Below are 24,263 nucleotides of genomic sequence, written 5' to 3'. Positions count from 1 at the left end.
TTGGCATTAGAAGCCAGTGGAAATGGCCTGGTTTTCCCTCTCGCATGTGATCTTTGTTTTCGGTTATGTTTTGTGTTTTGGTGATGTCCCTCTAGTTTAAGTTACATTTTAGTTTTGTTATTTATTGCAATAGTGTCTTAGCATTTAAGTCTGTTACCTTCTTTCACCTTTGCATCTGTCACTCAAATAAACAGCTGCACTGGCAGTCTTTAATTCCTACATTTAAAATATTTTTTCTTTATGTTACCTATCTTCTCCCGTCCTTGGGGTAGCATGTAACATAAGTGGGAGCTTGTTCAGGATTTTTATTGGGTTTACGTGGCTGTCTGCTCTGCAGTTTGTGTATCTGGCGTGCCACGCACGCATAGCTGTAAAGGGGTGAAAACCATGGCGACTGGAATTAGTCTGGAGCATTTTATTGCTCACCCATCCTTATCTCTGTGAGATACGTGCTGCAAATGCGATTTGGTGCAAATTGTGATTCTTTTTGGCGTTTGATTTTCAAGACCTATTAACAAGCGTAGTCTTACGGATCTCTTGGTGGATGATCTGATGAGAATGGCTGTGGTTTCTCTGCCTGTCACTGAGGTGCCTGTGTTGTCCGCAGACGGTGCCTCGGGGAGAGATGGCCGCGATCGTGACAACTGCGTCCCGAGCATGGGGGACCGTGTGCACCTGGAGACATCTCCCGTGCTAGAGAGCACTGAGAGGCTAGAACGAGGAAAACCGCCCTTCAGCCTCCCTCACTATCAAAGCCTACCGCCGGTTGAACCTTATCATAATTTAAGCTGTCTTCAAGAGGGAGCGACGCTACGACCTACGGCCTGAGTAACTTCTTTTAATTTTATTCTGTGATAGTTATTGCATGTATAATTCAAAATTTGAACTTTTTCATTTGGTAATTAAAGTAACACAAATTACACATATCAGAATGGCAAACATACTGCCTGATGGGCGTATCCGGCCCGCCAGATGGTTTAATCTGTCCCACTCATGAAGAGTAAAATTATAAGGATGTCACAGCGCTCAAAGAATATAACATTCAGCACCACGTTGAGATTCACCATAAAGAAAAGTTTCACCATTTGCAGTTAATAAGAAAAGAAATTACTAACTATTAGCTGGACTGAAAAAAACACACCATCAGCAATTACTGCAGCCGTGACGTCAGTGATGGAGCAGTGACAGACACCTTATTGCCTATAAGTTGGTGCAAACATCCAAACCATTTTAAGATGGTTAACTTGTGAAAAAATGCTGAAGGCTGCAGAAGTCTTGTGGCCAAAAAAGTAGTCGATCTTTGCCAACATATGTCTGTCAAGGATTACGTATGCAGATACAACATCTCTGAGGAGACTTGGACACCAATTGAAAGACAGAATCCAGTCATTTATTGCATTTTCAGTCTGTATTAATTAAAGCAACAACATCACACAAGTTGCACAACGGTGCATATTAATTTGAGGTGATGAAGAGACCGTCACAGCAGAGTTTTTTTGAGTTGATGGACACAACAACAGCTGATGACATTGTCTGCTCCTAAGTTACTGCGCTGGACGATGTCTGAGTGAATTGGTCACATGATGTCAGTCTGGTCACTGATGGCGCCCCATCAAAGGTCAGGAAGAAAGCAGGTGTTTCCACAAGATTCAGTCAGTAACCAGGAACAGATGATTGGACATTACATTGTGTTTTAAACACTTGAATGACAGTAAAATGTGCTGCTGTCCAGAATTTGAATCCTGATATTGACGGCCAGGTGAAGTTTCAAGAGAGTAAGGAGGTCAACTCCAAATTCTTGTGTTCACAAATGTTTGCAAGTTTAATTTAGGTAAAATTTTCATTGATTTTCACATTTACATTTTAGGCAGGGTGTTTCATTTTTTTCTGTAGCCCCTCTTGAGTTTATTATTGAGTTTGCTTCAGTGTCAGATATTAAGTCTGTATAGAATTGGATAAACCATTTATTTTAAGTGAAATGCATTTTATTTTAGATCCATTGGCCTCTGTGAATGAATGTGTAATAATAAGTATTAGGCTACCATGTTGGTTGAGGCATTTTTTCCAATTAAGAAAAACAAAAACAAAAACAAAGCTAAGGAAAACAAGCTGACCATAAGTTACTTTGCTTTTATGTTACTGGTCTGGCCCACATGAAACCAAGCAGATTAAATTTTGGCTCCTAGACCAAAATGAGTTGACACCCCTGACGTATTTCATGCATGTATCATAAAAGGCAGATACGTCATACGTGAAAAATGTGCAAATTGTACATAGCAGCAGTGTGACACAGCCTTAAAGAGCTGACATGAAGGTCATCGGGGTCACAGTGGATTTCATGTGACTGAAGATGACAACAAGCAGACTCCATCTATCTCATCTCTGACACCCACTTTGTTTTTATTCAAGTTTCCATTCTGATGGGGAGTTTTTGGATGATGTTCTCTGAACAGGACCTGATTTTAACAATCTGCTTGATAGGTATTCATTAGATTAGATATTCAGGACACACTGAATTCATTTTGCGATGCTTTATTGAGCCAAGGAAAAGAATGCAGTAGCAGTAAAAGATTAAATTCCTTAATCAACCCCATCATACCCACAAATTAATGTTTTCATTATGTCTGAAAAGTGAAGCAGAAAGGACAGCAGATGATCTGCATGAAGTTTTTAAGCTCAGAAAATATCAAGCTAATGTTATTCAATGATCAGAAAGTTCCCAGTGTTTTCACTAAACAACTTTCTTTTCACAGATCCAGTAGTTTCTAGTGGCCCCAGGTTCATCATTCCAGCTGTTGAAGTTGTTGTAGATCCGTATTTCCACACGATCTTCCCGGTTCCACCGATTGTTAGGTTCTCCTGAAGCCCAATACCTGACACTGAAAACACAATCACAAACAAAACGTGAATTTTTTTAACACTTATTTCTCATAATTAATGATCAATTTTAAATAATCAAACTGCTTATACCTAGGTGACAGGATACTTCCATCCACCCATATCCAGGTGGATCCTGATTTGTACAGTCCAATCCAGGCCTTGCGTTTAAATTCTCTGACGAAATTCTTTGTTATGAAGACATTTGAGTTATTAATTTAGATATAAAGTTTCAGAGTTGTTTCAGTTTCAGTGTTTCAGAATTAAATTACTGTTTTTTGTTGGATCTCGTTTTCTATCATTTATTAAAAGCATTTTGTAATCAAGTATTTCCATATAAATCAGAGGTTAATGGTTAGCAGGGTTCTAACTGAAACATTTGTGTTCTCACGTTTTCAGCAGCATCATTGATGACCACCAGGTCTGCTCCCTTTGACAAACAGTAGTTTCTGCTGTTCTGCCAGTTTGCAGTGGTTGTAGAGACGTAATAAAAACTTCCACGGACATATCGCCAACCCAAATTCTGATACTTAGCTGTAGGAGGAAAGATTTCAAGTTCAAAAATAATCTCAAATTATGACTAAACAAGAACTAAAACAACAAACAAGAAAGTAACAACAGTAAAAGTCAGATTTATCAACTATTAGAACAGTTTCTTGTAGATCTTAAGACACTCAGTCTGTCTCATATCATTAGGTCATCCACAATTATCATCCTTTTTTCTTGATTCTAGTTTTCTTTATGTACTCTAAAACAATATTTCCCAACCGTGATCCTCGGGGATCAAATTCAAATTAATTGTATTTACATAGCACCTTTCATGTAAAAAAAACAAAACAAAAAAAAAAAACAGCTCAAGCTTTGTATAAAAACAAACAATACTGCAGAAAACACCAATCCCTATTCATCATCATGTCCTGCATTTTTTTAATCCAACCATGATCGAATACAACTTCCTTTGATGGCTGTCATTGTCAGGCGTCTGCTTATGAGGCAAAAATTATTATCAGGTGTGCATAAGGAGGGAGAGCATGGAAAACATGCAGGACAGCTGGGATGAATGTCTCCCTATGAAAATATTGATTCTACATCAGTCAGGAAATGATCATTGAACTAAAGACAGTTCAAGCTCATCACCTGAACAACACAATTCCAGACAAAAACATCTAGAGATCACTTCCATTACAAATAATAAACTGTTTAAAAAGCAAAACTGAAAAAGAGTTGAATATTTTCAATGGCTTTCTTGACCGACTGTCTTCTACTTACTAATTATCGGGTTCTGTGGTAAGCTTCTCGGTTTATCCAACTGGGACCCTGTGAAGTTAAAAAGAAAAAAAAAAAAAAACACATTTTAACTGATCAAAGAATTTCTTTGTTCAAAAGTCAAAGTTTGTAGACAACATTTTTAGAATAGAATTGAATAGAATAGTTCTTTAATAATCCAAGAGGAAATTAAAAAAAAAGTTTCTAGGTTTTTAAATAATCCATTCATTACCCTAATCAAGTATTTGTTAATTTATTTCTTTTTTAATCTATCAATTCAATCAACAAAGGATCCTGACTTTCTCACACTTACTAAGGAATTTTACTTCTTGCTGCAGTGAGTTTATCTTGGCATTCGCTGACCTCAGCTGTGAATCTGTGGGAAAAATAAAAAGATTTTCTTTTACAAAAGTAAAAAAGTTTTTGATCTGAAGGAAGAGTTTTAAGAACAATAAAGAGTAAAAGAAGACTTGTACAAAACTGGTCATTAGAGATCTATAGTGCTATATAAATAACGTTTGATTTGATTTGATTTAATCAACACAGGATCCTGACTTTCTCACACTTACTGAGGACGTTAACTTGTTGCTGCTGTGAGCTTCTCTGGACATTCGCTGAAATCAGCTGTGAATCTGTGGGAAAAATAGAAAGATTTTCTCTTTGAATAGTAAAAAAGGTTTCTAAATCTGAAGGAAGGGTTTTAAGAACAATAAAGAGTAAAAGGAAACTTGTATAAAACTGGTCATAAGAGATGTTTGCTCTGCCAAAAGCTGCAATAAACAACCTTTCTTTCTTGGTTGCAACAGTTGGTCCACATTTTTGAACTGCATTTCCAGGGAAATGTTAAATCAGCAGTTCATTCAAGAATCATTTATGTCATTTTACTGTTTGTACCTAAATCTATCAATTAAATCAACAAAGGATCCTGACTTTCTCACACTTACTGAGGGCATTCACTTGTTGCTGCAGTGAGGTTCTCTGGGCAATCAGTGACTTCAGCTGTGAATCTGAGGAAAAAAGCAAGATTTTCTTACAATAATAAAGAAAAGTTTTTATTCTGAAAAAAGACCTTTAAGAACAATAAAGGGTAAATGAAGAATTGTACAAAACTGGTCACAAGAGATGTTTGCTCTGCAAAAAGCTGCAATAAACAGCTTTTCTTTCTTGGCTGTAGTAGTTGGTCCACATGTTTGAACTGCATTTACAGGGAAATGTTAAATCAGCAGTTCATTCAAGAATCATTTATTTCATTTCCCTGATGCCTGCACACATTTTTGCCTTTTCTATTTATCAATCAATACAGAGTAAAAAGCAATGACAGTTTTGCTTCTTTTGCTCCTTGCTCTGGATGAGTAACACACAATAAATATTTGAACAGACACATTTTTTTCAATATGCTCCAATATTTTGTTTAGCAGTTTAAGTTTTCAAAGTGGTGACATGTTTTACAGTTTTTGCATGATTTAAGCTCCTGTCGAGATACAAAACAGAATTCTAAAAAAGGAATATTTAATTTTGGCCCAGCAGCAGAGCGGCGACCTCTTAAGGCTGGACTCCACCTTTACCCAACAGTAGCCGGGATCACCTCTGTGACCCCGTGACCTCGAAAGAGATACAGCTGGTTAAGAAAATGAATGAATAGAAGGAACGTTTCTTTCTTTTAGTTTTTGATAGTGGGATGTCTTTTGTTTTTTGTTTTTTTTTTTGATAATGGGATGTTTGGTGTGAAAGCAAAATGAAAATGATTTATTCTTCTTTTCTTTGTATGAAAATGGTCTCAAATAAAAAGTCTTGTCTTTATAATAACCAAATGTTACATCAGAATTAGTGTTTTTTGGGTTATTCTTAACAAATCAATCCAACATTTTTGTTTGATCAAAAACTAATGAACATAAAATTATGTGTTCTTTTTATTTTTCGCGGATGGCTCTTAAGATTCTTCTTATTTTCTCAGCAAAGCAAACAATAGAAATCAATAACTTGACTAAATAAAAAAGTAGTTATGGTTTCCTACTTACCACATGAAATCAGTCCTCTGTTCAGAATATTTCGTTGGTTGTTACAAGCTTGGATCACAGAGGCGTCTGAAAAAAGACCAGTCAGTTGTTTCTTTTTTTTCTTTAATAAAGCAGATCTTATTCTTATTGTAGAATTGATCACATTTAAATAAAGTTTTTTATATTTCTACTCACTGCATGGACATGAGATCCCCTTTTTTTGAGCTAAGAGCTTTTTATAGCTGGCATTCAGATCTGAAAAAAAATATTTTTAATAACAATGAAGTCTTCATTTTCGTTTTAGTCAGATTTTCTGCTTCATTCTTTCTTTCAGCTGCAACAAATATCAGGAAAAAACCTGATATGATTCCTGCTTGAACTGTATTAACATTTCCAGCTTTTTCATTTTATTTTGAAAAATGTATTTCAAAACCATTAAATATTGTGTAAGAAAGTTAAAAATCTGAAATGAAAAATATAGAAACTCTTACGACTTAACATGAAATTCATAGTAAAAATATGGAAAAAGCTGTTTCATTTATTACAAACAATGAATAGTTTTAAAACTAAGCACACTTAAAACTAAAATAACTATGAGATCATAATGATTTGGTGTTCAGTAACTTAATAAAAAAAGGATTTAATAATAATCACATAAACAATTATAGAAAGCCAAAAAAATCTTCTGACTTACCAGCGATCGCTTTGTTCATCCCAGCAATGATTGCAGCCAGAGAACTTGGTGCCACAGCTGTAGAAAATAAAATATGAATAAGCTCTAAAGCACAGCGTCATTCTTCATCTAAACTACAGCTAACATAACAGCTTAAAGAAATGATTTGTTGAACGTACTTATAACAAACTAGAATTTAGGGATTTTCTTAAACTAAAGCTCAGAAAACAGGAAAACAACCTTTAAAAGTCATTTTTTATGAGTTGTAGTTTTGCAAATTCATACATATAAACTAGACTCTGTGTGTTAACCTTATTAGCTGAGACAGTTTGGTTCTTCAGAAAAGTCCTTCAGTTATTGCTTTTGCCAGATTTGAACCTTCTAGCTATAGAATCATCAATAGAAACATCATTTATGATTATTGTTGATGCAGTGAGGATTTAGACCAGCATGAATTCAGTTACACTCACTATTAGATGGTTTAATTGTCGTGAAACTTTTTCCCGTCCCAAAGACTAAGAAGCAAAAACAACAAGTTAGTGAACTTTGACCAAAGGAAGGTGATTGCAGATTTACCATCATTAAAACATGAATAATTTGCCAGATTTATAAGTAGCTTCTTATAGCTATTTAGGAAAAATCATCAATAGAAACATCATTTATGACATCTGTTGATGTATGAATGATGAAGAAGCTGGGAGATGTTCTTCTTACTGGTGCTGCACCAGCACACCGCTGCATAGAGGAGGACACTCGCTACCACAGACTGATAAAACATGTTCAGCAGTTTGGAGCAGATGTCGGGGCGACAGTGGATCAGGTGGATGAGCGGGTCGACCAATGATCGGCTGTTTGATTCCCCGCTCCCACCAGCCAAATGTCGTTGTGTCCTTGGGCAAGACACTTCACCCTCCTTGCCTCCAGTGTGGCTCCACTGGTGCATGAATGTCCCGGTGATGGTCAGAGGGGCCGTAGGGGTGAAATGGCAGCCACGCCTCTCTCAGTCTGCCCCAGGGCAGCTGTGGCTACAACAGTAGCTTACCATCACCAAGTATGAGTGAGGAGTGAATGAATAATGGACACAATGTAAGCGCTTTGGGTGTCTTGAAAAGCGCAGAAAAATCTAATCCATTATTATTATTATTATTATTATTATTATGTTAAATGGGCGGGCACAGCCTACAGAGGAAGTGCAACCTGGACTGGCTCTTCTTGTAAAGGTGGTCTGTATTGGTGGTCCAGTCCAGCTTGTTATTATACACAACCCCCAGTTATTTGTAGGGATTCAGACCAGCATTATTTCAGGTACACTCACTTATGGATGGTTTAGTTGTTGTCAAACTCTCTCCTGTCCCAAAGACTAAGAAGTAAAAAGAAGAAGTTAGTGAACTTTAAAGGTGGATGATTGCAGATTTACCTTCATTAATACATAAACAAAGAAACTGAATATGTTTAGAAATAATTTATAATAGAATCATGGAATTCAATCTAAATTCAGGTTTCAATAGTTCATGTTTACAAAAGTTTCAAAACTTTTGAACTGTAAATGTTCATCAATAGTTTCATTATTTTCTTCAACTAAGGAGAAACAATGACTCCATGAACAGCTGTGTGGTACCTGAGATCAGGGAAAAGCAGACGAGGATCATCCATCGTGGTGAAATCATGGTCCCAGATGTTCACCTGATGCTACAAAGCAACAAACACCAAGAAGAAGAAGTGCAGAAGGAGCTCATCATGGGGCCTTATTTATGCAAAACCTGATCAAACAGGATGGCATCATCAGCATATGCACAAACATTCAGTCCAAAAGACAGAACCCGGATCCTAAAATGAAGCAAATAAAGCAGAAGAAATTAATATGACCTCAAGTCCTGGAAGCCAGTTTATGTTACAGTACATCCTGATGATCATATTACCGTTTATGGTGAAAAAACGCCCAACCTAAGTACATAAAACAGAAATATCCTCAAGCATTCTGACACAAAACTCCACAAGGAAGCACACAAATGATTAAATATTAGTTATGACTCTGGATTAAGAAAGTAAAAAGTGCTGACCAATGCTGCAATGAAGACACATGTTGTGTTAAAGACACTTATCAATAGGTTTATTACAAACAGCCTTGTAGTACCAGGTTGACAGTTTTTGTCTTCAGATCTGCCCTCAATCATTGTACTGTAATCATCAATTGAAATAAAAAAAATAATAAAATGTAAAATCCTCTAACAGCTGTTATGAAACCAAAGAGTTAAGTTTATCAATTCAGCAATATAAGAACAAGAAGCAAACAAACTCAAAAAGACATTTGTGGCCTGAACAGTTAATAAGCTTTGAAAGTTCCACATTTTGACTTTGGTCAGTTTTGTTTTCTTTCTTGCTTGACATTTAGCTTTTGGGATATTTTGTCCTCAGTCACTGACAACACGGTTCCAGGTCCAAGATGGAGATCTCCGTCTCTTTTGGGTCCTCCATGATTCTCTGCTGTCATCTTATGGGGCTTTTCCAATGACTTCTAACTGCATGTTTTCTTCTGCTTCTGGTCAAATCAATGAGTCCCTCCACTGTCATGATAAGTCTTTGCCACAAGAACAGGAAATTTAAGATTTTAATTCCTTTTTTAACAAATCAAAATAAATATTTAATAAAACCTGTAATGTATTTATAGTGAATGCTTAGATATTTTTATGCTTATGCTTTAAAAATATAAAATTGAAGGAAATGTTAGACTTCTCTAAAAAATGATCCGCTGCTTTTCTCTAACTGTGAGTTACCGACTCATAATTTCCTAGAAGTCAGGAGATGTAACAGAAAACTCAACAAACACACACGTGTTCTTCTTTTCAGCACAGGCAAAAAATTAGTAACACATTAAAACAAACTGAATCGTCTCAGTTTTTATTGACTTTGCATTGTGTTTCTTTAATTTAGGTGTGTCCATTCTTCATTATGACTTATAGATGAAATGTTTCAACAGTCATTTAGGGCAGTGGTCCCAGGGCTGGAGACCAGTAGCGGCGCGTGGATCAATTGGCACCGGGTCGCAGAAGAATTAATTAATTACACCTGGTTCTTTTTTTTTTCTTTTCAGTTTCAATGATCATTTATTTTAGAAGATCTTTTATTTTGAAAAATAACCGGATTCTTGTGGGAGGCCCAGGGGAAGACCCAGGACATGCTGGAGAGACTACGTGTCGGGGAATGTCTGGGGATCCCCCCCCAGAGGACATGTCGTTCATCGATCTTTTATACTGAAAACAAAATTGTTTTTCAAAAATCGACAGAAATCTGTCGGTTACATTTCAATCACTTGAGGGCTAAAAATGGTTCAACGGCGTGCTACACGAAAAAAGTTGAATGTGGAACGTTTCCTTGCAAATGAATAAGGGATTAGTGCAGGAACGAACAGACGGGAGAACGGGCTCCGACTTCAAGACAAAAAAAACTAACTCTAGGCCACCAAGAGTCCTGCTTAAAATATGGATTTTTTGCAACAGGTGATTTCCCACACAGAGCCTGTTTACATACTACTCACAACATTCAGTGGCAGAGATTAGTGTTTTCTGTTGTCATTATTATTATTAAAATGTGGGGGGGGGGGTTGAGGTGCAACGCAAGGTGTGTATCACGTGATGTTTAGTGTCGCGACTTTGACGTGCGTTAAGTGTGACGGATGTAACAGAGAGAATCCGGTCACTTTTCAAAATAAAACGTTTTTGTCGAAAAAAATAATAAAATGGAAATTATTTTTTCTTTCTGTGCGTCCCGGTGCCAAAATTATCCGTGGCCCGGTGCCAAGTGTCCCGCCCGGTGGTTGGGGACCACTGATCTAGACTAGACAGTGCTCTGAACCTTTTTTCTTCAATGATTTGTGATCTTCACTGGTGTCCATGGATTACATGAAATCTTTCCACCTTTATCCACCTTTGTCATGGTAGGGAGAACACGCCAAGGGAGGGGGGGGGGGGGGGTCATAGGATAGCACAAGGGTTAAAGGACTGCAATTTGCACCATTTGGCTGCCTCAATGGTGCCGAGTAGTAAGGCAACTTCTTCCTGCAAAGAAACAAGGGTCATTGTTAGAGTAGATACTGGAGATGGCAACAAATGGTGAGTTCAAAAGGATCCATACAGTCCTTCCTTTCCCACCGCTAGTTGTCATGTCACCTTCCCCTACAAAGAAAATAGAATGAAAGTGAAAAGATAGAAATGACACTAAAAAAAAAATCCTGGACATCCCATCTCCTAAAATTTTGTAATAAATACAATATTATATTGTATTTGAAGGAGCATCTGTGGTTACCTAAATAATCTATCAGAGACTGAAAGCATGCAGAGAAAAACTATGTCTGTATGTGTTCAACAGCCCTAGCTTAAATAGTAGCTTCTGAAATGGATTCAGAATGCATCTTCTTTAGTGAAGCATCTTCATCCTGAAAGTGGCAGAGGGATTACAGGGCTTTTTTAACGCGGAACACTGTGGCCCCCAATTAAAAATTTTAGGGGCACAACCAGAAAATTTAGGTTTGCATACCGTAAATCAACATGATAACCAAATCTACTAATTTCCACTGTATCACTAATAAATACTTTAATAATAGATGCAGAAATTACAATGTGCTGTTTCAAATTCAGTGTCACATTTTATTCTGCACTTTTGAAGATGCAACAACAAGGTAAACTGACAGCACCATTGCTGTCATGACAGTACACACAGTAAAGAAAATACCATACATTTAGAATAAAAAGTTTTTAGTAACAAAGTGATTACCGTAGTAACCTTTCGGTCATTTCACAGTTTCAAACAAAACTTAAATGTATGTAAACATTAGGGGATGGAAATTCATGTTGGTGACACCAAATAGGTGCAGCCAATATGCACAATAATTTAAGATCACCCAGATGGACGCAACGCTGCACAGATCACCTGGTGTGAGAAGTATATTTTTGTTTTTGGTTCAACATCACCTGTCAATCAAAACAATAATATCACAAGAAAGGGGCGGGGGCAAGGCCCAACCTACGCGAACACAGCTGGAAATTTAGCACTGCACTGACTGAAAGCTGCCCATATGATTATAAAACAATGCATTATGGGACATGTGTCCTGATGGGTTTTTGTAGTTCAGTGATCAATTAAACAATTTAAAATACCAATTGATTAAAAAAAGGCTACATCCATTACAAAACACTAAAATAATTATAAAAGATAATATCACAGATCATACTAAAGGGGAGAGGCATATTAAAACTAAATTGAATGTTAAGGACAACAACTTCCTGTTCTCCTTCAGTCTCGCTACAGCTTCGCCTTCATCCCCCCCCTTGTCACCCCAACGATCCAGGCGAGGCCCTGGTTCATCTTTAACACGTCTATCGTTGCATTTTCCACACGTTTTAAGTGCGTCTAAGACTAAATTTTGTTGCTCGCACATGTTTAATGTTCAAGCCCCGTCAGCTGTCACGCATGTGGGTGTGGGACATTTATTCTCCTCAGCTGACCATCTCCCGCGGGAGCGGTGTGCTGCAGTGACAGCCGTGCATGAAAACCATTTGGTCGGGGTTAAACCGCCGCCCTCATCCAGGTCTGTGTGGCCCAGAGAAAAGTTCAGCTCGGACTGTAAGTATTTAGAAAATTACGAGCAAATAAATACGTTCTAAAAAGGAAAGTAAGGAACTCCTTAATGTGGTCCGGGGAGGGGGCTGTGAGGTTTCTTGCCTTAAATGTTTTCCTGCTTTCAAGCCCGGTCAATGTCAGGCCCCCAATAGTCATATACCCCACTGTGATTGGTTGCTTTGTCAGCTCCGCGCACGACAATGTAAAAGTGTTATTCATACAAACTGGCGGGACACATTAACATTAAACTTTCATATTAAGGCAGGGGCCGCAAAATATCAAATAGCCCACGTGCCGCGAGTTTGAGAACCCTGCTGTAGACTCTGGCACTGGTACACTAGCCGCAGGTCGGAAGAACGAATCAATAGTTCGCTTGCTCATGGCTCAAGACGCACGTGCATATCAGGTTGTGATATGTGTCCGTTTCCTTCTCACAGATGTTTACGTGCGCTCGATTATCTCTAGGCCCCTCCCCCTCCACGCATTTTAGCCACTTACAGTGGCCAGGGGGACAGGGGGAAAGGGGGGGGGGGTCACCAACATCAGTCAATATGCTTCATTCTGTGGGAGTCATAATGTGCACCCCAAATTAGAAAAGATTTAGATGAAAGATATTCAAGACACACTAACTCTAAAACTGAAAGTTTGACCTGATGGTGGCACTACAGCAAAGGACATATCATCACCAAAACCAATAGGGTTCAAACTATGGTGGTCATCAATTTTGTCAGTAAATTTAAGAGGATTTTTATGAAAACTTTTCAAGATACATTCAGTCTATTTTTAAAGTTTGGCCTGATGGTGGCGCTAGAGAAGAGGTCAAACCACTGATCTGTTTCATTATCAAGGGGTTATTTATGTGTCAAAAAATAAACAATGTGCCCGACACAAAAACTTACAATTATATGTAAATCATTTTCAGGAGGAAAATATCTCTGGGGAGAGATTGACCCTAAGGGTAAAATGTGTTAGTAATATTTGAGGATAACACAAGGGTTAAGTTTATGCTGTGATCGTGCTTATTGCATGTAAATTCAATATTTTTACTTTATTGTTTGATTGGTAATTAAAGTAATTCAAATTACGCACATCAGGATGGCAAATAATCCAGCCCTCTCATAAGGAATAAAATTTAAGGATGTTTAAAAAAAAGCAGATTTCTAGTCCATTCCTGGGACAATTTATTATTTTTTTAAAGAAATAACCAAAATATGCAATTCCGCCACTAGGGGGAGCAAAGAAAAAGCAAAAGCAGTGAAATGGCATATATGCACATGCCAAAAGTGAAACCTAACTATGGGAACTATGGCAGCGTTTGTGTAGCATAATTAAAAACAAAAGACAATCCGCCAAAATGCTTTTTCATTTTCTTCTCCAACACAGCTTATTCGGTCATTTAATTCAAATAATAAAGAAAATGGTAAATGTGTAGCAAAATTCATTTAGAAATGTCTAATTTGAAAATTAAAATGGATTAACAGAAATGCTTTTTTATTGTCAAAATGAAGCTACATCAAATGACTCAAAATTAAAATGAAAAATCAATACTTCAAAATGATTTTTTATTTTCTACTTAATAACCGCTTATTCTGTGTCATAATTAAAATGAAACTGCAAAGAGGGGATTGCATTTTCATTTTTACATCCACCCTGCAAACACTGTTCAATTCTACTTAGTATTTCCAGAGGGGAGGTGGGGCGATGACGTCAGTCCTATATCCGTGTGTCCGGCTGCTAAGAGACACAGACATGCTAGGAGCAGTGGAGCTTTGTGTAAGCGACCTTTTTAGAGGACTTTGTGACGGCTGTGCTCTCCTGATAATTGTACACAGCTTCTCAGGACTACGTAGCAACATTTCCGTCTTCTGGGACCACAGCCTCCTTCGGAATTTCTGGTTTTGACTTTTGTTTTTAATTATGCTACACAAATGCTTCCATACCTAACAGCTCTGCATCTGAGTAAGATGCAGTTTGGTTCCCCACAAGCCTCACTGCTGTTATGTTGCTATAAGAATGATCAGTAGTGACACACTTATTACCAAAATGTTGTCAAAAAGAAGAAAAGGTTGAAGTGGAGTGCCGAGCTTTCCAGGAAAAATGAACACGCAGCTGAGTGCAAAAACTGCGTGCTTGGAATGTTATCAGGTCGCAGTGCTCATAGAATATAACATTCAGCACATATGAGACTCACCATAAAAACAGTTTCACCATTTGCAGTTAAGAGAAAAGAAGATTTACCAGCTATTAGCTGAACTGAAAAAACAACCATCAGCATTAACTGCAGCGTGACGTCAGTGATACAGCAGTGACAGCTACCTTATTGCAAAAAAGTTGGAGCAAACATCCAAACCCTTTGAGGATGGTGAACTCATGAAAAAATGCTGAAAGCTGCAGAAGTCTTTCTCCCCAAAAAGCAGTTGACCTTTGCCTACACAAGTCTGTCAAGGATTACTATTGCAGATAGAACATCTCTGAGGAGACTTGGACGACAAATGAAGGAATCCAGTCATTTATTGCATTTTTGGTTGCTATTGATAAAAGCACTGATATCACAGATTTTTGACAGCTGTACATATTAATTAGAGGTGCTGAAGAGACCGTCACAGCGGAGTTTCTGGAGTTAATGGACAGAACAACAGCTGATGACATAGTCAGTTCCCTAGTAATGCGCTGGATGATGTTGGTCACGTGATGTCAGTCTGGTCACTGATGGCGCCCCATCAAAGGTCAGGAAGAAGGCAGGTGATGCCACAAAATTCAGTCAGCAACCAGGAACAGATGATTGGACATTTCATTGTGTCTTATACACTCGAATGACAGTAAAATGTGCTGCTGCCCAGGATTTGAATCGATGGCTGCCTGAATTTTCAGGAGAGAATGGAGGTTAACTCCAAACTCTTATGTTCACAAAAGTTTGAAAGTTTAACTTATTTTAATTTTTCTCATTGATTTGCACACTTACATTGTAAACAGGGTGTTCCATTTTTTCTCCATAGCCCCTCTTTAGTTTATTATTGAGATTGCTTCAATGTCAGATGTAAAATATTCAGTCTGTATAAAATTGAATAAACCAAATATTTTTAAAAAGTAAAATGATTATTTGTTGAGATCCATTGGCCTCTGTGAATGAATGTGTAATAATAAGTGATTAGGCTAGCATGTTTGTTGAGGCAATTTTTCCAATTGAGAAAAACAAAACAAAACAAAGCAATGGAAAACAAGCTGACCATAGGTTATTTTGCTTTTAAGTTACTGGTCTGGCCCACTTGAGATCAAACGGATTAAATTTGGCTCCTACACCAAAATGAGTTTGACAACCCTGATGTATTTCATGCATGTATCTCAAAAGACCGAAAGTTCTCACGTGGAAAATGTGCAAATTGTACGTAGCATCAGTGTGACACGGCCTTAAAGAGGTGACATGAAGGTCATCGGGGTCACAGGGGATTTCATGTGACTGAAGATGACAACAAGCAGACTCCATCTATCTCATCTCTGACACCCACTTTGTTTTCATTCAAGTTTCCATTCTGACGGGGAGTTTTTGGATGATGTTGTCTGAACAGGACCTGATTTTAACAATCTGCTTGATAGGTATTGATTAGATTAGATATTCAGAACACACTGAATTCATTTTGCGATGCTTTATTGAGCCACAGAAAAGTATGCAGTAGCAGTAAAAGATTAAATTCCTTAATCAACCCCATTATACCCACAGATTAATATGTTTTCATTATGTCTGAAAAGTAAAGCAGAAAGGACAGCAGATGATCTGCATGAAGTTTTTAACCTCAGCAAATATCAAGCTATAGTTAATGAATGATCAGAAAGTTTCCAGTGTTTCCACTAAACAACTTTCTTTTCACAGATCCAGTAGTTATTAGTGGTCCACGGTTCATCATTCCAGCTGTTGAATTCGTTGTAGCGCTGTAGTTCCACACGATCTTCCCGGTTCCCAACATTGTTAGGTTCTCTTGGAGCCCAATAGCTGACACTGAAAACACAATCACAAACAAAACGTGATTCTTTTAAACACTCATTTCTCATAATTAATGATCAATTTTAAATAATCAAACTGCTTATACCTAGGTGATAGGATACGTCCATCCACCCATATCCAGGTGGATCCTGATTTGTACAGACCGACCCAGGCTTTGCGTTGAAATCCTCTGACGAAATTCTTTGTTGTGAAGACATTTGAGTTATTAGTTTAGAAATAAACCACAGAGTTTCAGAGTTGTTTCAGTTTCAGTGTTTCAATATAAACGACTGTTTTTTGTTGGATCTCGTTTTCTACCATTTATTAAAATCATTTTTTTAATCAAGTATTTCCATATAAATCAGAGGTTAATGGTTAGCAGGGTTCTAACTCAAACATTTGACTCACGTTTTCAGCAGCGTCATTGATGACCACCAGGTCTGCTCCCTTTGACAAACAGTCATCTCTACTGTTCTGCCAGTTTGCAGTGGTTGTAGAGACGTAATAAAGACTTCCACGGAAATATGGCCATCCCAAATTTTGATACTTAGCTGTAGGAGGAAAGATTTCACGTTCAAAAAGAATCTCAAATTATGACTAAACAAGAGTTGAAACAAACAAGAAAGTAACAACAGTAAAAGTCAGATATATCAGCTATTAGGACAGTTTCTTATAGATCTTAAGACACTCAGTCTGTCTCATTTCATAAGATCCTCCACATTCCACTTTCTTCTTGATTCTACTGTAGTTTTCTTTATTTCCTCTAAAACAATATTTCCCAACCCAGATCCTCGGATCAAATTCAAATAAATTTTATTTATATAGCACCTTTCATGTAAAAAAAAAAAAAAAAACAGCTCGAGGTGCTGTACATAAAAACAAACAATACTGCAGAAAACACCAATCCCTATTCATCATCATGTCCTGCTTTTTTTATCCAACCCTGATCAAATACAACTTCCTTTGATGACTGTCATTGTCAGGCGTCTGCTTATGAGGCAAAAATTATGCATCAGGTGTGCATAAGGAGGGAGAGCATGGAAAACATGCAGGACAGCTGGGATGAATGTCTCCCTATGAAAATATTGATTCTACATCAGTCAGGAAATGATCATTGAACTAATGACAGTTCAAGCTCTTCACTTGAACAACACAATTCCAGAAAAAAACATCTAGAAAATAATTTCCATTACAAATCATTGAATGAAATTAAATGAGATTGTCTGATTTTTTATTAACAGCTTATGAGACATGATATTGTCCAAATCGTCATTTTGAATATTAATTTTTCCTTTAATGCTTACATTTAATGATAATCACGATTATAAACAATTGGAATATTTGTTTTCCAAATAATTTTCAAAGTAAAATGTTTAAAAAGCAAAAGTGAAAAAGAGTTGAACATTATTAATGGCTTTCTTCACCGACTGTCTTCCACTTACCAATTATTGGGTTCTGTGGTAACTTTCTCCCGCTACTCAACTGGGACCCTGTGGAGTTAAAAAAAAAAAAACGTTTTATCTAGATCAGGGGTATTCAATTAAAATTCAAAAAGGTCCAGTTACTAAAATTTTCTCCCAGCAAAGGTCCGGATCTTATGTTGTCACTTAACATAATGTACCCTCATGTTAATAACATCAATAATGCACATACATTTCTATATAATTTATTGTTACATTTCAGCTGTTTTCAAAGTAATATGCTTTTAACATACCGAAAAGTCTGAACTTGTATGGCACTTGAATGGAAAACAATACTGAATGGTAAACAACACTGAAATTATTCTGAATAAAATAAATAAAAAGTGCAAACACAGCTTTTAGCAGCCTGAACTTAGGGCCTATTTCAAGTAATGTAAAACATTCAGAATCTTTTGGATAAAATAAAAGTGCTTTTAATCTTCAAGAAAAAAATTAAAAAAGACATTTGAGCTCCCACCTTTTAAAAACATGAACTACTTTTTAAATAAAATAACACAGGAAACTTTTTAAGTAAAATAGAACAGGGCAGAATTTACTGAATAAAAAAAGTGCAGAACTTTGAGCAGCTCCCTTTTTCATCTCTCCTTTCAAACTTTCCTTACTCCCTTTCAATCTTTCTTTCCTAGTGAGAGAAATGGCCATGTAACTGTCCTGCCAGCAGTTTCTGCAGCCGCATTAAAGCACTCCTTTACAACTGTCACATCGCTGAATGCTTTCTTGTGTTGCGCCAAAATCCACGCGATCTTTAACGAACACTCATTTGCACGTTGCTGCGCGGTAAATGCATGCGTGATGACACGAGTAGACCTGTCATACTGTGCTTTCAATTTGATGATTTTACTTGCCCTCACTCACTATGGACTTCTGCGGGGTACATTTCCTCAAACCACCCGTGTTTGGTCTCATAGACGCTTAACGTTGCCACTTTGATTAACGCTATATTTTCAAAGCATATGATGAGACACAAAGGTTTAGAACTGGCTGCAGGCAGAATAAACATGTATTTGTCCGTCCATTCATCTTTAAAAGTTCGGTTTTCAGCATTTACTTTTCTCATTTTTGAGCAAACCATTTTCTCTCATCTCCTCTCTATGTCTCTCTCAAACTCGCTGTTACTGAAAGGTAAACAATCGATTTGATTGGCTTTGCTATTGATGACGCTCCTGTCACAATTACTAGATTAGCTGCGCATGAACAAATGATTAATATTTTTTTTAATATCAAATCCGGTCCGGGCAGACTCGTCACTCGGTCCGGACTCGGACCGCGGTCCGCCATTTGACGATGCCCGATCTAGATGATCAAATAATTTCTTTATTTAAAAGTCAAAGTTTGTAGACAACAACATTTGTCTAGGTTTTTAAATAATTAATGCATTACCCTAATCAATTATTTGTTGATTCATTTTAGTGCTTCAATTAAATCAATTAAATAAACACAGGATCCTGACGTTCTGACACTTACTGAGGACAGTCACTTCTTGCTGCAATGACTTTATCTGGGCATTGGCTGAACTCAGCTGGGAATCTGTGGGAAAAATAGAAAGATTTTCTTTCACAAGAGTTGTTATGGGTGCCCTCTAGTGTTCATTCCAGTTACTTTTTTTTGACAGGTTGGCTGTGGTCTCTTCCTGATTGATCACAGCTGCCTGCAATTATCTAGTTTACTATTTAGCTTCTCTCCTTTCTGTGTTTTGTGTTGGAGCATCTTCTGTTCTGGGTTATTTGTCTGGACAAATGTCTCAAGAAAATTTTGGGAAACCTGACTGACGTGTTTGAGTCTTCCTGCTCCTGGGTTTATCTTCCATGACCATCCGTAACAAGAGTAAAAAAGTTTTCGATCTGAAGGAAGACTTTTAAGTACAATAAAGATTCAAAGAAGGTTTATATAAAACTGGTCATAAGAGCTGTTTGTTCTACAAAAAGCTGCAATAAACAGCATTTCTTTCTTGGTTGTAACAATTGGTCTATATGTTTGAACTGCATTTACAAGGAAATGTTGAATCAGCAGTTTATTCAAGAATCATTTATTTCCTTTTACTGTTTGTATTAATTGATAGAATTAAGTACAAAGGATCCTGACTTTCTCACACTTACTGAGGACATTCACTTGTTGCTGCAGTGAGGTTTTCTGGGCAATCTCTGACCTCAGCTGTGAATCTGTGGGAGAAATTGAAAGATTTTCTTTAACACGAATACAAAAGTTTTTGATCTGAAGGAAGAGTTTTTAAGTGCAATAAAGAGGAAAAAGAAGACTTGCACAAAACTGGTCATAAAAGATCTATAGTGGTATATAAATAACGTTTGATTTGATTTAATCAACACAGGATCCTGACTTTCTCACACTTACTGAGGACATTCACTTGTTGCTGCAGTGAGCTTCTCTGGACATTCGCTGAAATCAGCTGTGAATCTGTGGGAAAAATAGAAAGATTTTCTCTTTGAATAGTAAATAAGGTTTCTAAATCTGAAGGAAGAGTTTTAAGAACAATAAAGAGTAAAAGAAAACTTGTATAAAACTGGTCATAAGAGATGTTTGCTCTGCTAAAAGCTGCAATAAACAGCTTTTCTTTCTTGACTGTAACAGTTGGTCCACATTTTTGAACTGCATTTACACGGAAATGTTGAATCAGCAGTTCATTAAAGAATCATTTATGTCATTTTACTGTTTGTACCTAAATCTATCAATTAAATCAACACAGCATCCTGACTTTCTCACACTTACTGAGGACATTCACTTGTTGCTGCAGTGAGCTTCTCTGGGCATTCGCTGAGCTCAGCTGTGAACCTGTGGGAAAAAAAGAAAGATTTTCTTTTAAAATAATAAATAAAGTTTTTATTGTGAAGGACGACCTTTAAGAACAATAAAGGGTAAATGAAGAATTGTAAAAATGTGGTCATACGAGATGTTTGCTCTGCAAAAATCTGCAATAAACAGCCTTTCTTTCTTGTCTGTGACAGTTGGTCCACATGTTTGAACTGCATTTACAGGGAAATGTTAAATCAGCAGTTCATTCAAGAATAATTTATTTCATTTCCCTGATGCCTGCACACATTTTTGCCTTTTCTTTTTATCATATCAATACAGAGTATAAAGCAATGACAGTTTTGCTTCTTTTGCTTCTTGCTTTGGATGAGTAACACACAATACATTTTCACAATACATTTTCAATATGCTCCAATATTTTGTTTAGCAGTTTAAGTTTTCAAAGTGGTGACATGTTTTACAGTTTTTGCATGATTTAAGCTCTTGTCGAGACACAAAACAAAAATCTAAAAAAGGAATATTTAGTTTTGGCCCAGCAGCAGAGCGGCGACCTCTTAAGGCGGGACTCTGCCTTTACCCAACAGTAGCCGGGATCACCTCTGTGACCCCGTGACCTCGAAAGAGATACAGCTGGTTAAAAAAATGAATGAATAGATGGAACGTTTATTTCTTTTAGTTTTTGATAGTGAGATGTTTTGTGTGAAAGCAAAATGAAAAAGATTTATTCTTCTTTTGTTTGTGTAAAAATGGTCTAAAAAAAGTCTTGTCTTTATTTCTAATAACCAAATGTTGCATTAATATTAGTGATTTTTTGGGGTTTTTCTTAACAAATTTATCTGACATTTTTGTTTGATCAAAAAGTAACTAACATAAAATTATGTGTATTTCTGTTTTTTTTTTTTTTTTTGGAGCTTGACTCTTAAGATTGTTCTTATTTGCTCAGTAAAGCAAACCATCAACATCAAATACGTGACTAAATTAAAAAGTAGTTATGATTTCCTACTTACCACATGAAATCAGTCCTCTGTTCAGAAGATTTCTTTGGTTGTTACAAGCTTGGATTACAGAGGCGCCTGAAAAAAGACCAGCCAGTTGTTTCTTTTATTTTCTTTAATATTTCGGATTTTATTTTTAGTGCAGAATTTGAACAAATTTAGATAAAGTTTCTTATTTCTACTCACTGCAGGGACATGAGATCCCCTTTTTTTGAGCCAAGAGTTTGTTGTAGCTGGCATTCAGATCTGAAAAAAAAAAGAAATTATTACAACAATGAAGTGTTTTAGTCAGATTTTCTGCTTCATTCTTTCTTTCAGCTGCAACGAATATCAGGAAAAAAACTGATATGATTCCTGCGTGAACTGTATTAACATTTCCAGCTTTTTCACTTTATTTTGAAACATTTTTTTCAAAACAATTTAATATTGTGTAAGAAAGTTAAAAATCTGAAATGAAATATATAGAAACTCTTACGACTTAACATGAAATTCACAGTAAAAATATGGAAAAAGCTGTTTCATTTATTACAAACAATGAATAGTTTTAAAACTAAGCATCCTTAAAACTAAAATAATTATGAGATCATAATGATTTGGTGTTCAGTGACTTAATAAAAAAGGATTAAATAATAATCACGTAAACAATTATAGAAAGCCAAATACAAAAATCTTCTAACTTACCAGCAATTGGTTTGCTCATCCCAGCAATGATTGCAGCCAGAGAACTTGGTGCCACAGCTGTAGAAAATAAAATATGAATAAGCTCTAAAGCACAGCGTCATTCTTCATCTAAACTACAGCTAACATAACAGCTTAAAGAAATGATTTGTTTGTTGAACTTAGTTATAAAAAACTAAATTTAGGGATTTTCTTAAACTAAAGCTCAGAAAACAGGAAAACAACATTAGTCATTTTTTATGAGTTGTAGTTTTACAAATTCATACATATAAACTATAGAGCCAGATTCTGTGTGTTAACCTTATTAGCTGAGACAGTTTGGTTCTTCAGAAAAGTCCTTCAGTTATTGCTTCTGCCAGATTTGAACCTTCTAGCTATAGAATCATCAATAGAAACATCATTTGATGCAGTGAAGAAGAAGAAGAAGCTGGGAGATGTTCTTCTTACTGGTGCTGCACCAGCACACTGCTGCATAGAGGAGGACACTCCCTACCACAGACTGATAAAACATGTTCAGCAGTTTGGAGCAGATGTTAAATGAGCACAGCCTACAGAGGAAGTGCAACCTGGACTGGCTCTTCTTGGAAAGGTGGTCTGTATTGATGGTCCAGTCCAGCTTGTTATTAAACACAACCCCCAGTAATTGTAGGGATTTAGACCAGCATTATTTCAGGTACACTCACTTTTAGATGGTTCAATTGGTGTCAAACTCTCTCCTGTCCCAATGACTAGGAAGTAAAAACAAGAAGTTAGTGAAATTTTGAGGTAAACGATTGCAGATGTACCATCATTAATACATAAACAAAGATATGAATATCTTTAAAAAGAACTTAAAATAGAATTATAGAAATCAACCTAAATTCAGGTTTCAATAGTTCATGTTTACAAAAGTTACAACACTTTCTCAATAGTCCATCTTCATCAATAGGAGAAACAATGACTCCATGAACAGCTGTGTGGTACCTGAGATCAGGGAAAAGCAGACGAGGATCATCCATCGTAGTGAAGTCATGGTCCCAGATGTTCACCTGCTGCTACAAAGCAACAAACACAAAGAAGAAGAAGTGCAGAAGGAGCTCATCATGGGGCCTTATTTATGCAAAACCTGAACAAACAGGATGGCATCATCAGCATATACATAAACATGTGTCTAACCCCTTTGTTTAGTGTTGGCTTTCTTCCAAAAGACAGAACCCGGATCCTAAAATGAAGCAAAAAAGCAGAACAAATTAATATGACCTCAAGTCATGGAAGCCAGTTTATATGACAGTACATCCTGATGATCATATTACCGTTTATGGTGGAAAAACGCCCAACCTAAGTACATAAAACAGAAATATCCTCAAGTATTCTGACAGAAAACTCCACAAGGAAGCACACAAATGATTGAATATTAGTTATGACTCTGGATTAAGAAAGTAAAAAGTGCAGACACATGTTGTGTTAAAGACACTTATCTATAGCTTTATTACTAAACAGCGTTGTAGTACCAGGTTGACCCTTTTTGTCTTCAGATCTGCCCTCAATCATTGTACTGGAATTATCAATTAAAATAAAAATAAAAATAAAATTAAATCCAGCTGTTATCAAATCAAAGAGTTATGTTTGTTAATGCAGCAATGGGAGAACAAGAAGCAAACAAACTCAAAAAGAAATTTATTGCCTGAACAGTTAAGAAGCTTTGAGAGTTCCACATTTTGACTTTGGTCAGGTTATTTTCTTTCCTGCTTGGCATTTTGCTCTGGGGATCTTTTCTCTTCAGTCAGGTCCAAGCTGGAGATCTCTGCTTCTGCAGACTGTTGCACCTCATCCACTTAAGCATTTAAAGAAATAAAACTTAACTATAAATTAAATACAATTTTCTATTTTTATCTACTCCTCTTTTTATTTTCTTTCTTGCTTGACATGTTGCTCTGAGGATATTTTGTCTTCAGT

General features: G+C 36.6%; 2 protein-coding genes across 3 annotated transcripts; both read right to left on the bottom strand.

Annotated features, from left to right (window-relative positions):
* Nucleotides 1-2,516: 2,516 nt before the first annotated feature.
* Nucleotides 2,517-8,564, bottom strand: LOC111948304 (uncharacterized). Of its 2 annotated transcripts, XM_023960649.2 has the most exons (13): nt 8,432-8,564; nt 8,129-8,173; nt 7,284-7,328; nt 6,835-6,891; nt 6,336-6,395; nt 6,162-6,227; nt 5,088-5,150; nt 4,713-4,775; nt 4,457-4,519; nt 4,147-4,194; nt 3,269-3,411; nt 2,971-3,065; nt 2,517-2,879 (listed from the first exon to the last, which is right to left on the bottom strand). In XM_023960649.2, the coding sequence occupies exons 1-13, from the start codon at nt 8,478-8,480 to the stop codon at nt 2,732-2,734; spliced, it is 945 nt and encodes a 314-aa protein (XP_023816417.1). In that variant the 5' UTR covers nt 8,481-8,564; the 3' UTR covers nt 2,517-2,731. The 2 variants fall into 2 exon arrangements, with proteins under 2 accessions (XP_023816417.1, XP_078811579.1); XM_078955453.1 differs by lacking the exon at nt 7,284-7,328.
* A 7,494-nt stretch (nt 8,565-16,058) lies between these two features.
* On the bottom strand, nt 16,059-23,422 carry LOC111946297 (uncharacterized). The gene is made up of 13 exons (XM_023960635.2): nt 23,292-23,422; nt 23,012-23,056; nt 22,332-22,388; nt 21,837-21,896; nt 21,663-21,728; nt 20,614-20,676; nt 20,239-20,301; nt 19,986-20,048; nt 19,354-19,416; nt 17,851-17,898; nt 16,817-16,959; nt 16,515-16,609; nt 16,059-16,423 (listed from the first exon to the last, which is right to left on the bottom strand). The coding sequence occupies exons 1-13, from the start codon at nt 23,338-23,340 to the stop codon at nt 16,276-16,278; spliced, it is 963 nt and encodes a 320-aa protein (XP_023816403.1). The 5' UTR covers nt 23,341-23,422; the 3' UTR covers nt 16,059-16,275.
* Nucleotides 23,423-24,263: the final 841 nt, after the last annotated feature.

The sequence above is a fragment of the Oryzias latipes genome, chromosome 1, assembly GCF_053564925.1.
Source record: "Oryzias latipes strain Hd-rR chromosome 1, Olatipes_Hd-rR_3.1".
Taxonomy (NCBI): Eukaryota; Metazoa; Chordata; class Actinopteri; order Beloniformes; family Adrianichthyidae; genus Oryzias; species Oryzias latipes.
This window is presented reverse-complemented; position numbering and strand designations above follow the sequence as displayed.

Coding starts and splice junctions, on each gene's coding strand:
- LOC111948304 (XM_023960649.2), bottom strand. CDS start 8,480: ATGATTTCACCACGATGGATGATCCTCGTCTGCTTTTCCCTGATCTCA. Junction 8,174..8,431: donor CTGCTTTTCCCTGATCTCAG/GTACCACACAGC, acceptor TTTACTTCTTAG/TCTTTGGGACAGGAGAGAGT. Junction 6,396..6,834: donor GATGAACAAAGCGATCGCTG/GTAAGTCAGAAG, acceptor ATTTTTTTTCAG/ATCTGAATGCCAGCTATAAA.
- LOC111946297 (XM_023960635.2), bottom strand. CDS start 23,340: ATGACTTCACTACGATGGATGATCCTCGTCTGCTTTTCCCTGATCTCA. Junction 23,057..23,291: donor CTGCTTTTCCCTGATCTCAG/GTACCACACAGC, acceptor TTTACTTCCTAG/TCATTGGGACAGGAGAGAGT. Junction 16,424..16,514: donor GGACGTATCCTATCACCTAG/GTATAAGCAGTT, acceptor TTGTGTTTTCAG/TGTCAGCTATTGGGCTCCAA.